The sequence below is a fragment of the Crocodylus siamensis genome, chromosome 8 (assembly GCF_052110815.1).
Source record: "Crocodylus siamensis isolate JL-2025a chromosome 8, ASM5211081v1, whole genome shotgun sequence".
NCBI lineage: Eukaryota > Metazoa > Chordata > Crocodylia > Crocodylidae > Crocodylus > Crocodylus siamensis.
Window position 1 is genome coordinate 27,183,466 of NC_143402.1, and position 14,283 is coordinate 27,197,748.

General features: G+C 42.2%; 1 protein-coding gene across 7 annotated transcripts in view; it reads left to right on the forward strand.

Annotated features, from left to right (window-relative positions):
- Nucleotides 1-14,283, forward strand: part of APOOL (apolipoprotein O like) — a 41,719-nt gene that overhangs the window by 6,202 nt on the left and 21,234 nt on the right. For 4 of the 7 annotated variants that reach the window (XM_090060215.1, XM_090060217.1, XM_090060218.1 and 1 more), the window contains one exon: nucleotides 11,899-12,003. In XM_090060215.1, the coding sequence (XP_089916341.1) occupies nucleotides 11,899-12,003 (105 nt within the window). Of the gene's footprint in view, nucleotides 1-8,798; nucleotides 8,982-11,898; nucleotides 12,004-14,283 lie in introns of those variants that run through there. The other 3 variants (XM_090060219.1, XM_090060214.1, XM_090060220.1) reach the window with 3 other exon arrangements.

Here is a 14,283-nt window from a genome sequence, read left to right on the forward strand (position 1 = left end):
TTGATCCAGCTGATAAATAGGTTTTCTGGGGGGGAGTTGAAAAATAGAACTGTTCTAAGTAAGCTTTTTTTTCAAAGTAATGTATGAGTTCAGCATATAGCCTGCTTGTTTGAGGCTACTTTTTTCTGCACAAGACTTAGTTGCAACTGCTGGACAGGTTTCTTTAGATATGCCCAAAAAGATGAAGGGAGAATACCAAATTTGCAGCGTTTTAGTGAGAAACACCACTTACTTAACTTGTGTGGATCTCCAGGACATGTAGAATACAAATTAAAGCATAATAAAAGCCTTTCAGTTGTAAGACACCTGAATGCTTTGTAGTCCTGTAGCTCTTTAGAATTCACACGTCTCACTGTTTCTGTATTTTTGATCTTTGATATGATTCTGACACTTCAAAGTGGATTATTTGAAATGCAGAAACTTAAAGCCCAAATTATGCAAGTATAGTTTGACAGCTTCATTGTTATGTTTTGATAGTTTTATTCTAGTTCTATTTTTTAAAAGTATGCCTTTAACAGTTTTCTTTTGACTTTCAGGTATGCTTTCTACAGTTTTCGCACTTTAGCAAAGTCTGTTGTTTATGGTCCACTGATCAAAAATAATGCCAAGACTGACTGTTAGTCTATGTTGTTTTGTGTAAAGCCTGGTTTGTGTCTATTTTTTGGAAAGCCTGGTTTGTGTTTTATCCATGTGAGAAAACAACCCTGTAATGTACTTCATAGTAGCAAGGTCTCTTTTGATCAGCCTGCTATATAGTATTAAGGGAGATGCTTTCTGATCATTATTGACTTGCTTTCAATTCAGTTATTCACAGAGCAACACCATAAATCTCAGCACCTTAGAAGTCAGCATCCGTATCCATATTGAATTCGTGTCTACAAAATACTGTTTGGGCTCATGCCTTTTTTTTTTTTTGTAAAGTTCTGCTTCAGGACTCACCCATATTTGTTTAACATCAGCATATCCTATGCTGTGTTTGCTTTGGGTACTGGATCAGATCTTATTTCAACAAGCTTAGGTCACTAGTATGGGAAGTGCTGTTGGACCAGGGACCGAAGACGAACGCCAGGCAGAATATAGGATGAGCACGGTAGGAATAATCACCTTCCTACTAGTGCCATAGAATTGGTATATGACACATTCAAAAAATTAGGTATATACAAGTCATTGGGACTGGATGATCTTCATCGGAGAGTGCTGAAGGAGCTGGCCGAAGTCATTGTGGAACCCCTGGCAAAACTCTTCCACAATTGGTGGTGCTCTGGAGAAGTCCCTGAGGACTGGAAGAAGGCCAGTGTTGTACCCATCCACAAGGGCAGGAGGAAGGACACAGGTAACCATAGGCCAGTCAGCCTAACTTCCATCCTAGGGAAAACCCTAGAAAAGTTCATCAAGGAATCTATCTGCGATAAGCTTGGAGAAGGTAAGATTCTGAATGACAAGCCAGCATGCCTTCATCACAGGCAGGTCTTGCCTTACCAACCTCATCTCCTATGACCAGGTAACTCACCACCTGGACATGAGAGAGTAGGTTGACATTGTATACCTAGACTTCCAGCAGGCCTTTGATCTAGTATCCTATGATGCCCTTGTGCGAAAATTGAAGGATTGTGGGCTTAACTCCAAGAGAGTCATGTGGGTGAGAAACTGTCTTCAGGAGAGGACCCAGAGAGTCATAGTGAATGGGTCTGTGTCATCCTGGTGAGTAGTGGGCAGCAGTGCCCCACAGGGGTTGGTGCTTGGTCCAGTACTTTTCAACACCTTTATTAATGATTTGGATGTGGGTGTGAAGAGCTCACTGACCAGGTTATAGGGAAATGTGGTTACTCTTGAAGATGGGCTACAGATACAGACAGACGTACACAGGCTAGCAAGTTGGGCGGATTGGAATGTGATGGAAGTTCAGTGTCAAGAAATGTAAAGTGCTCCACCTCAGGATGAGCAACCCCCAGCACACCTACAGGGTTGGCGGCACCAAACTAATTAGCACTACAAATGGAAGGGACTTGGGGGTAATAATAGACCATAGTATGAATATGAGCCAGCAGTGCGATGCTGTAGCCAATAGGGCAACTAACAGTGGCATGCATCAATCAATGCATCTCCAGCAAAATCAAGGAGGTGATTCTTCCACTGTACTTGGCACTGGTGAGACCGCAGCTGAAGTACTGCATCCAGTTTAACAAGGACATGGACAAGCTTGAGAGAGTCCAAAGAAGAGCTACCTGTATGATCAGTCTTACACAGCAAGCCATATGAGGAAAGGCTGAGGGATCTGGGACTCTTCAGCTTGAAGAAAAGAAGACTGAGAGGGGGCCTGCTAGCAGCTTACTGCTACATTAGGGGAGTGCATCAAGGGCTTGGTGAGCAACTGTTCACCAGTGGCCACAAACTCCTGGAAGACCAGTTCAGGCTCAACATTAGGAAAAACTTCACAGGGTGTCCAGACTGTGGAATAAGCTCCCTTTAAAGGTGGTGCAGTCACTTACCCTGGAAATCTTCAAGAGCAGACAAGATGGTCACCTGACCCCCCAGTTATCTTTCCTGATTGGTACAGGGGGCTGGACCCGATGATCTTCCAAGGTCCCTTCTGGCCTTGCAATCTATGAGTCTATGAAGGCTAGAGGAAAGATATAAATGGACTTAGTTTGTATTGGACCCTTATTAAGGGCCCCTTTACTAAGGAAAAAAAGGAAACCACAAAAGGAAAAAGAACCCATATAAAAATATAGTGCACATATTGGGTAGCCAAACATGCATTGTACAATTTCAGTTTAAAGGAAATCTTTAAACTATATCTTTAATATAAAAGAGTTTAAATGCACATTTTTTGAGAGTTTTTACTAGTTCTTTGTAATAGAATATGAGATATTTACTTCAGATTAGGCAATTCATTGCTGTTCTGAAGTCACTTTACTAGTTAGTCGTGAAATTACAGATTGATTTATATGGCCATGAGCTTTTTACAGAAGTTTTTCACTGTACTGCTTTTATCATCTCTTGCAGATTTTTTAAGACTTCATAACCATGTTCTTTTTTGGTCCTTAGTGTCTTCTTATAGACTATTTGAAATTCTAAAGAAACAAGAAGGCTTTGACTTGACCCACATAATATTACATTTCTAATGCTCATTAGCTGATCTTACTCTTTTTCTGCTTAACCTTGTTTTGTTTTGTTCAGTGTGTACTGGACCTTGGCATTCTCAGTAATTGTATTTTACTTCATTATACCTAATTATTAGTCTGAGGAAGGAACAAACTAACCTGTGAACTTGGCAAAGTTGATTGGATGTTGCACAAATTAGGATATTGATTTTCTTTGTTTTGTTTGGTAGAGCTTTTGTAATTTTAATAGGGAAAAGTAAGCCTTTTTTAAGAATAATTGCATTAAAACAATTATTGGACAGTAGAGATGGTCCCACTAGCATAATCATGCAGTTGTCTTGAGTAAGTGTCTAATTAGTGCTATTCTGAAGTTGAGCTATTTTCAGCATTCATAAAACACCTCCTTTTCCTTTTTTCCTTTTTTTTTTTAATTTACCACAATACAGCTCTCTGGCTGCTTTAATTTATCACAGTAAATATTGTATGTGCATTAAAACAAACAAAAACTATCTCGTGTTTTTCCTTTGGAAAGCCTTGTTTGTCTTCTTGTTTATGATGTTAAAACTTTGGTCTCCTTCTCTGTATTGAAACCAGGTATAGTTGTTTGCAGTATTGTGTCCTGGAGTAGAGTGACAGGATTAATTCTGAGAAGGCTTCATAGGTAAAGAAGAATGATTGTAAGCAATTACAATCTATTACCATGTAATTATAAAGAAAACTTGTTTTAACAGAATATATTCAAATAGCAGAATAAAAGTTTGTGTACTCTGTTCCCCAAGAAATGAGTGTCTTTCTGAGGGACATTTTCACTAGCCCTGACCATGGTATTTTATTCTAGGTCATATTATCACAAAGGCAATTATTTATGTGTTAATTGGTTTGATTATTGTCATCCTATTTCTCTTCTCCCTAAACATTTAGGGTTTGTCTGTGCTTTAGAAGGGCCTCTGTGGCTTTAGCTATTCCAGCATCACTAGGGGCTCTCCTGACATAGCTAATGCTAAGAATATGCCATAGAGTTTTTTCTGTTGGAGTTGTATCATCTTCCTTAGTGACATATTAAGCCAAGGGTAAGCATCCTGCTTTCAGCACAGCTGCATTCACACCCACGGTTTTGCCAGTGTACCCGAGTCAGGCCGTGCGGTTTATTTTGTGCTCCTCCCTGACTCAGATAAACTTGCAACACTTGTGTAATATAGACTTGTCTTTAGTCTTTAAATTTGAGTAAGACCCTATCAGTCAAGCCAGGTCTTTGGTCAAGCCAGGTCTTGACTAAAAAGTTTTGTCAATATAATTATGTCAGCTAAGAGTGTGAAAAAAAATCACTCCTTTTAGCTGCCAGCAAACCGTGTGTTTTAGATGCAACTATGCTAGTAAGAGTGCTTTGTCAGTTTAATTTCAGAAAAGTGGTGTGACCTTTCTGGCAGGAAATGACAGTGTATGCTGTGTCTCCACTAGGGTGCAGTGCTGTATAACTAGGGGTCTACCTAACTTGAGGAGGCGGCTGGCTGATTTTCATGGGCAAATCCCAAGGCCAGCTGCCATTTTCACAGGCTGTGGGCGGTAGGGTCCCCCCATGCTTCTAGCTGAGGGGTCCCAGTGGTCCCATCCATCACTGCTGATAGTTGCAAGGGCTGTCTGTAACATGGCCCTGGTCCTTGCCACTGATTTGTTGTGAGGGTTGTCCGTCATGCACCCTTTCCCTCAGTACCAATTGGTGGAAAAGGGTGGGGCCTCATGGCAGGCGGCCATCTTGCCAGCAGTCCTTCATGCCAGGAGCCCCTCTCCCTCCTTCCCACCTGGTTTGCTGCCTACCACAAGGGCTGCTGGCTCCCCCTGGGAACCATGCAGGCAATCCCCCCTGGGGAGCCAGCATTATATTTTCAGTAAAGTATTTTGTTTTGTTTATTGGGTTTGGTTTTAGTTTTGTTTTGCAATGACTCCGCTGTGTTTTAAAAAGCCCACCATTTTTTGCAGAGCTGGCCAAAATTTGCAGTTTCTGCAGAAATTGTGCAGTTACAGATACAGTAGGTCCCTGTATATAACTGTTCCAGCAGAGTTCCAGATAGATGTCACACTTAGACTGTTTTAAATGCTAGTTAAACTGCAAGCATCCAGATGTTCAAGCCTATTTAGAACGTTGTAAAGCTCCTGGAACATTTCAAAAGTATGCCTGGATAATCAGGTGTCATTTTGAAATGGTCCTTTAACTTGTTCAGTGTTGTGAGAGGGATGAGGACAAAAAGGGGTTAAAAGACAAGCTTACCTTGCCAGAGGGGCGCTGGAGCAGCCAGGTGAGCAGCTGGAGCCAGAAAGGACATGAGACCCCACCCCTTTTTCAAGAAGCAGCTCACTTGCGCATGGGCACGCTCAGCAGTTAAAAGTGGCAAAACCAGCAGTTCAAGGAGGGTAAGAGAAAGATGAAGGAGTCAGGTTTGGTGGATCTGGTTGCAGTAGACGGATGCGGGGATTGGTACAGAGCCGAGAGGGAGGCAGAGCAGAAACCTCCCCATGGCCCCATGGATTAGGTGAGAGTGTTCTGGAGCAGGAGGCAGTGTACAGAGTTAGTATAGGAGCAAGAATCTGCGTCCTAAAGCTTGTTACCAGAAGGCAAACAGAGGATATCTGAAACCAAGTAGCAAAGGAGTGGTAAGTGGGCTGTAGGGCACAGGCACTTCTAGCTAAAAATAACCGAACAGATAGGAATTAAACCTTGCCTGCCTAGCTCTTTGGGTTTCAGTACCCAGCACTTTACATTGCCCCTAGCACTCAGCTAGATAAGGTGGCACAGGTGCACCTTGTAAGTTATGAGTTAGATTATAGTTTGTTACGCTTTAAGATTCAGTGGGAAGGTGCAATATTGATAAAGTCATGTGCAGTTTAGATAAGGCTGAGATGCAGTAGTCACAAATCTGGGGTACTTGATGTGAGGAAGGGAGGCAGTCCAGTGAAGCGTGACAGACAGGGGAGGGGTGTGAAGAAAACAGGATAGTGACGGTTTAGACGAGCAGTTTATCAGACAAGACATTAAACATCAAGGCCGTAAGGCCGGCATGTCAAGGGTGGTGGAGCCCCAGAATCTTATACCGGAAGGAAATTCGCTCGTCTCCAGATCCAGGGAGTTAAAGGGGGGCTGTGCCTGGACTGAACACCTCCACATAAAGCTTTGAATCTGTTTGAATGTAACATTTAAACCACATTAAGTGTGCTGTATTTAATTTTTTTTCCTAATCAAACATTTCAGTTCAAATACTTGTTGCTATTAGGACATAAAATTAATGTGGGGGGTACTTTTTTAGTTTTGTTTACTAAATATAAGTCAAATAAACATGCTGAATCATATTGTGCTCCGTTTAGGGCATTGGAAATTTTTCCAATTCAGAATGTTCCGGAAAACCCACATCTCTGCCCCTGTTTCTGCATTCCCAAGGAGCCACCCAAGATCTCTGCAATTTTTAAGCAACACTTTTCCCAAGTCACTGGTCATTCCTTCCAATGCTGGCAACTTACATGGAGACCTTCAGCAGTGCACCCAGGAACCCTGAAGCAAGGGTACCCACCCTTGCCTACCTGGCCAACCCTCCTCCTGCACCCCAAATCAATCTGGGATGCCCCACAGCCTGGTCGGTTGCCACAAATGCAATGAAACTGATAAGCAGCGTGGGGGGAAATGGTGTTTAAAAGCAGAGACTTTGGGGAGTCCTCAGAATGCCCAGCTCCCTGGGAACCCACAAGCAGGGGTATAGGCACTTTCCCTCCTGACCATCTGGAGGTAATGTTTCTTAAGGCAGTAGGCTAAGCCAGAGACCTTGGGTAGCACTCTGGAATACACATCCCCCCAGGAAGGGAGAAGCAGAGGTCCAGGTAGACCTGCCCCTCCTCAACTATCTGTTCAGCCCTTCACCTCCTAACCAATCTCTGATACATTACCACAAATTGAAGAAAATTGATGAGCGGCCTGTAAGAAAGTTCTCTTTGCAAGCCACAAAAGCTCTGACAATCCAGAGCACCCAGCTCTCAGGAACCAGAAGCAGGGGTCTAGGCAGGTCCTCCCTTTCCTCTCCCCCTCACACCCTTCCGCATGCACATCTAGGCACCTCTAGTGAGGGTACCACCATGAAGATTTTGGTACAGTGCAGGGAATGGTTTTTACTGAACTCAGTGTTAGTGAGAAGGGGGATCAGTGAATTGCAATTGTGGGCCATTCATACTGTCTGCCTTCTCTGCTCAGGAAATATTGGGGAAACTGGGGTACTTGCCACTGAGGCATGCTAAACTGGGTATTCACTGTCACCCCCTGGTGATAGTTTGACAACACTGAAATATCAAAAAAGTGGCTCCTACCTAGGACCCCTGGCAGTGTGTATATGGACACCTCTAAACTGTGACAATTGTGAACCAGTTCCCAATCAGTGACTTTTTTTAAACTGTTCAAGTGTTATGTCTGTCGCACTCAGAGGTCTCCTATTGCAGGCAAACGCTAAATCACCTTCACTCTTTTTTCTGTCCTAGTAAGTACTTGTCAGTTGTGTTTCTGACCATCTGAACTTCCCTTGACCCTGCACCATCTTTTAGCTCTGTAATATTTTATCTGCTTGCCTTCTCTGCTTGCTGTACAGCTCTAACATTAGCATTTTTCTTTTCTTTGTGCCTGCCTGATCCAGCTAGGCTTCTTTGCCTTCTTCCAAAACAATAAGTGAGTTGACCTCTTTCTGTTACCTCACTGTTTAGCTGTTTGCTCGTTATATTGACTACTTTGCTTCATTCTTCACAGAAAAATACACTGTCATGAAACTAGAAGAAGTTATATAAAGAAATAGGGGGAAAGGATGCAGATAATGAATTAACAGTACAGCTAAGAACTTCTGAACAATTTAGAAGACTTCTAGCCAGTAGGGCCTAATGAATTTCACCTCAGGGTCCTGAAATGATTAGCTGAAGAAATTCTTAAAGCCACGGGTAGTATTATTTACAAACTTATGGTACTAATTGAGGTTCTAGAGGATTAAAGAAGTCATGAGTATCAAAAAGTGGAAAGAGGAAGACCTGGTAAAATAATAGTCTGGTTAACCTGATTTTGATATTTTGAACCAGGGCTGTCCAACTGGCAGCCTGTAAGGGGTTAAACTGTGGCCCCTGGGCTCCCACCCAGCTACTGCTACCCCCAATGCTCTGGCTGCAAGAGCAGCCAGGGTCTTCAGGTTCCTTCTCCCTCCTGGTGCCATCCCAGGGATTGCAGTGATGCAGCATGGCCCACCCTGCAGTGCTGAGAGCATGGTGCAGCAGGAAAGCCCACAACTAGAGAGCTGAGGGTGAGGTGGGGTGCCTGATATAGTGTGCAGGGAAGGGGGTGAGACTTAATTTTTTTCTTTACAAAGGTGTTCAGAGAAAATATGCTTATCATTTGATTTTCTGTCATTTGTAAGGTAATCAAAGAGCACTGGAGTATCCAAACTCCTATAAAGAAACTAGTTACATGACTTCTGACTAAACATAATTTGCAGTAATCTTGTTGCGTATCAGAAACAACTGACAAATTTTAATGCTAAAATCACGTCAGTCTTGAGCTTAATGTTATAACCATGACATTACTTTGATATAATTGAACAGTATGTAGCAGGAATACTTCTGTGATCGTTAAAGGGTAGTAGCAACATTCTCTTATCTTTTCAGAAATTCCATCAAAAGTCTTGTTCCATTGGAGTACTTCACTGGATCAGTTCTTTTCAGCAGGAAACCATTGATGGGCACTTAAAAACCTATGGGGTTGTAAGCTACACTGTTTTTTAAACCCGTCTTCCAGGAGTAAATTATTGCTGATACCTTGAGACACTATCATGAAAGTCATGCTCATTTCTCAAAGAAAAGTAATTAGAGGTGCACCAATTAAGCTTTTTTTGGACCAATACCTATGTTGATTATTGACCAGCCATATTTGCCAACAACAATCAGATTGGCAATATGCATTGGAGAGCAGCATCTGGCTGGTAAGTCTGTTAGGAGCAGATCGAGGCCCCCATGGTAAGGGAGGGGCTGTGGCTGTGGCAGGCATGGCTCAGCTGGGTGTGGGACGAAGTCACGGGTGGCTCATCCAGGGGTAGGGGGTGGCTTCTGCTACTGCACACACCCCAGGTGAGGTGAGGCATGGGGGGACATGTGACCCCCAGATCTGTACTCAGGGTGGGCAGGGGTGGGGTGGTCAGTGGGATGGGGCTACTGGGGAGAGCTACAGCCATCCCAAAATTCACCATAGCTCCCCCATAGTCGTGTCTCATAGCGCAACCACTGCACAGCCTAAGCACACCACCTGGCCCTGAGTGCACAGCAGACAACCCACCCTTGCCCCATGCACAAATCAGGGGGGCATGTGCCCGCCATATCTCTCCCCCGCAGCCCCCAGACAAGCTGCTCATGACTTTACTCTGCATCCCACCCTGGCTGAGTAGCACCTGCCATAGCCCCACTCCCTCCCTCACCTTGGGGGCCTTGAACTGCCCCTTCCCTCCCCCTGTCCCTCCCCCCCCCCCCCCCCCCCCCCACAGACTTACCAGCCAGGTGCTGCTCTCCAAGCTACCAAGCTGCATTCCTGGCCCCATGCATGCTGAAGCTGTACACATGCAGGTAGCAAATGTAGGCATGATTAGCCTAATTTCACCATTTTAATGCACATTAAGGGCACACGTGTGGACATGTGCCCATAATGTGCATTAAATTAGGGTAATGCACATTAACGTGTTTCCTGTAGACGCGCCTTTAGTCTAGCAGATTTAACACAACTTCAGGTTTTTTATTTATGTTTTATCTGAAGAATATCTGGAAATTTTTTGAATGAACCAACATAGCTTTTTGGATCTTGGTAGAATTAGTAAATCTGGCACTTACAGAAACAAACTTTATTTTACATGTAAACTGAGAGGGTATCTTTCAGTTACTCCAGATTATAATAAAACAGACTCTTAGTCTACAGATGTAACCACAAGCCCAGTTTACAGTCTTTAAATTCATACTATACCTGTTGTTTGCTTATTTACTGACATATGGTTCTGTATATTGAGACTTCTGTCTTAGGGAGCTGTTAGTTATACAAATTTATCTAAAAAGTTTGTTGGGGGTCTTATACTTAAGTTTATTTTAATGTTTCCTGTTAGAAGTCCCTTTTCTGTTTGCATATAACTGTATCAAACTTAAACCATTTGGGCTGACATTTTCCAGGTTTGATATTTTTGTATTGGTTTCAGATTATGAGGTCAGGAAAAATACACTATATTTTTAGTGTTAAAAAATGTTGAACGTTTTAAGAGTTCCAGAGTCATGGTTTGATTCTTTTCTCTTTTAAATCTGCTGGGGGGGGGGGGGGGGGGGGGTTCCAAAAAAATGTATATATGGACAGAGTCAGGTACAATATGACAGTCTCCTGAAATCAAATGAAATGTCAACTGAAGAACAGCAAGAATCAGTTGAATGGCCCTAAGATATGCCTGTGTACATCATTTATCTCTAGTATAGTACTTTATTGATGCTTCACAGAAAATCCGTATCCCCTGCATATTCACTGTGTTCTTATAGTTTGTTCAGACCCTGAGATACCTCAGGCCTGAGCTGCTGACCACTTGTTATTCCCACTGACTTAGATTGGAGTTGTGGGTGCTCAGCGCTTCCTAAAACCAGGCCTAACAGGTCTATCTTTGACCTGGTGATCACATAGGAAATGCCCATGGTCATATAGCAAATAATGAGGGTCATTCTGGTGTAGAACCTAGAAAAGAAAACACAGCTTATGCTTTAGATAAGTTTTTTTGAATATACAGTAAAATCCCTGTTATCTAGCATTCTACAAGCCAGAATACTCTATTAACCAGAATTTCTGGCCGGATGCAAGTTTGCACACGTTGACCACTGCCGCTGCCACCCACCACCTTGCACTGCTGCTGCTCTGTGTGTGGCTGTCACCACCTCCTCCCCCTCTGCTCTGCGTTGTCTGCCTCAGATAATTGGAATTTTTACATAACTGGCACCCAGCCCCACTCATGTCAGATAACAGGAATTTTACTGGATATGGTAATTTTGAGTTTTACCACAGAATTTCAAAAGATCTGAGAAATAGCATAAATGTTGTCGAATTCTACCAGTTATCCTTAAAATAGGGGGCATAGTAGTTGTGAGGAATACACACCCTCCGACTAGGACCTGTTGTCTCAAATTGTGTTTATACAGGACTTAGCACAGTGAGATTGAAGTCTGTGACTGGGCAATATATGTAATAATACTTCATAAGCAATGTACGACAGTATTGTTCAGTCAAGATTTCATTGTATTTACTAAAATGAGTGCAGACAGAAATGTCCAGCCACAGTATTGTGGTACTGGCAATGATAGTAACAGTGAGAAACTTTTGCTGCTCTCTGAGACTGAATTAGCTGATATACTAGTGTACTTTTAGAGTACTTTCAGAATTAATTCTGAATGATAAAACATTGCTTTAAAAAGTAGTTGGGCTGTACTTGTATACTAGATTGTACTTTTCAGGTTGTGGACCTCTCTGAATACCTGAGTATTTTTTTAAAAAAAACTTCTGTTGTTTCTTCTAAAATGTTTTATATTACAAAAGAGGATTTTTAAAGGTACATTTTTAAACCAATTTAAATTAAATAATCAAATAACAGATGCAGCATGTCAGATTGATCAGACACACAACCGTGTTTCTGAAATTACAACTGGATGTTAATGAAGAGGAGAAAATATGATTTCTGAAATAACACTTAAAGCTACTTTTTTTTATCTTCCTCTGTCCCAGATGGCCAAGCTGGTAGCTGTCCCTTGTGCTCTGGCATGTACATCTATTAGTGTGTATGCTGCAACAGAAGAAGATTCAAAAACCCACCCAATAAAGCCAAATCAGGTGAGATTCTTGTTGCTGCTGCTTTTTTTTTTTTTTCAAACAATAACTAGAAGTATTCGAAAACTACCAAGGCTTCCCTTTGAATGATGTTACACAGCAAACAAAATTAATTAAGGGTGATGCAGAACTATAGAAAAGTAGGCCTGGAAGCATTTTCTAGGTTTTCTAGATAACAAGGTTATCTAGTCCAGACCCCTGTTCAAGGCAGGATCATTCCTAACTTAACCATCGCAGCCAAGTGTGTCCAACCTGCTCTTGAAAATTTCCAACAATGGGCATTTCACAACTTTTCTAGGAAGCCTTTTCTAATGTTTGACCACCCAAGAGTCAGAAAGGTTCTCTGAAAGTCTAATCTAAATTTTATTCTGCTACAGCTTGAGGCCATTGCTCCTAGTCATAGCCACAGATAAAAGTGCATCTTCATCCTCTTTATAATCTTCCTTGAGACATTTGAATGCTGTTATCAAATTCCCCCTTAGTCTTCTGTTCTCCAGACTAAATAATCTCAGCTCTTCCGAAATTGACTTATAGGTCATTTTTCCCAGACCTCTAATCATTCTTGCTGCTATTCACTGGACTTTTTCCAATTTGTCCCCATCTTTCATGAAATGAGGGGCCCAAAACTAGACCCATTATTCCACACAATGCCTCACCAGTCCTGAGTAGAGTGGAAGAAATACTTCCCTTGATTTGGAAGAGATGCTTCTGGTATTGTAGCTCAGTATACTATTGGCCTTTTGCAACAAGAGCACAGTTAGCTCATATCAGTTGATAGTTCTCTGTAATCCCCAGATCTTTTTTTGCAGTACCACTGCCTAGCCAGTCATTCCTCAGTCTGTATTTGTATATGCAATTGTTCACCTGAGGAGCAGGACTTTGCACTTGTCCTTACTGAATTTTATTCATTTGACTTCAGATCATTTCTCCAGTTCATCAGGGTCATTCTAAATCTTAACCCTACCCTCCAGAGAGTCTGCAACTCAACCCAACTGGTGTCCTCTGAAAGTTTTCCAACTGTATACTCAATCCCAAACTTCAAATCATTAATGAAAGTATTAAACCATATTGAACACAGGATAAACCTCTGGGGAACCCCACTCAATACCTCTTCCCAACTAGGTGTTGATCCACTGATAACTGCTGATTGAGCATGATGGTCCAACAAGTTATATATCCACTTTAGAGTACCTTCATTCAGTCTGTGTTTCTTTAGCTCTCTAATAAGAATGTCATGGCAGACAGTGTAAAAAATCTTGACAAAACCAAGGTATCACATCAACTATTCCCATCCCCACTATCCAGAACCCATCAGTTTATCATGGAAGGAACTGCTTGGCCTGGGTTCAGGGACCCAGGGGGTTGAGGCCTAGCATAGAGTTACAGTAGCTGTGTTGGGGTCAGCGGCCCAGAGAGTAGAAGGCTGAGGCCAGGGCAGGCCAAAGCCTGGGAAGGGCTAGGGCCAGACTTGCTCTTGAATCCATGTAGGTTTTTCCTGATCACATTTTTTCTCCTCCAGGGGCTGAGAAATACATTCCTTGAAAATTTGCTCTATGACCTTTCCAGATACTGAAGGCAGATTGACTAGTCCCTAATTCTTCAGGTATTCCTTCCCTTTCTTAAAGTTTGGTACAATTTTTGTCCTTTTCTAGTCATTTGGGAGCTCTCCTAACTTCTATGAGAGCTTAAAGATAATAAACAGATAGTTTTGAAATTATCTCAACCAATTTGTTCAGTACTTTTGGATGTGTCCCATCCAGCCCAGCTGACTTGAAAGCATCTAGCTTCCCATGGAAATTCTTAACCTACTCTTCCACTACTTCAGTCTGCTTATCTCCTTACCTATCTGCTGCAAACTGCACGTATCAACTAATAGTTGACATTATGCATAAAGACAAAATAAAAAGAACATTACCTTAGCCTTCTCATCCATTACTATATCGCCCTCTGCATTCAGTAAAGGACCTACACTTTCTTTGGTCACATTTTTACTTCTGACTTGGTTGTAGAACCTCTTTAATGTTCCTTGTTAGTTGCAAATTATGCTTTGGACCTGCCTGATTTTCTGTCTGAATACCCACATGATACTTCTGTACTATGCCCTAGTAATATGGCCAAGTTTCCACTTTTTGTAGGATTCCTTTTTGATGTTCAGTTCATTGAAGAGTTCACTGTTTAGCCAAGCTAGTCTGCTGTACTTTTTACCGTTTCTTTGAATCATGATAGCTTACTCCTGGACTCCTTTCTCTCTTGGACTTGTCTCCCTGGAAATCCTTCCCACCT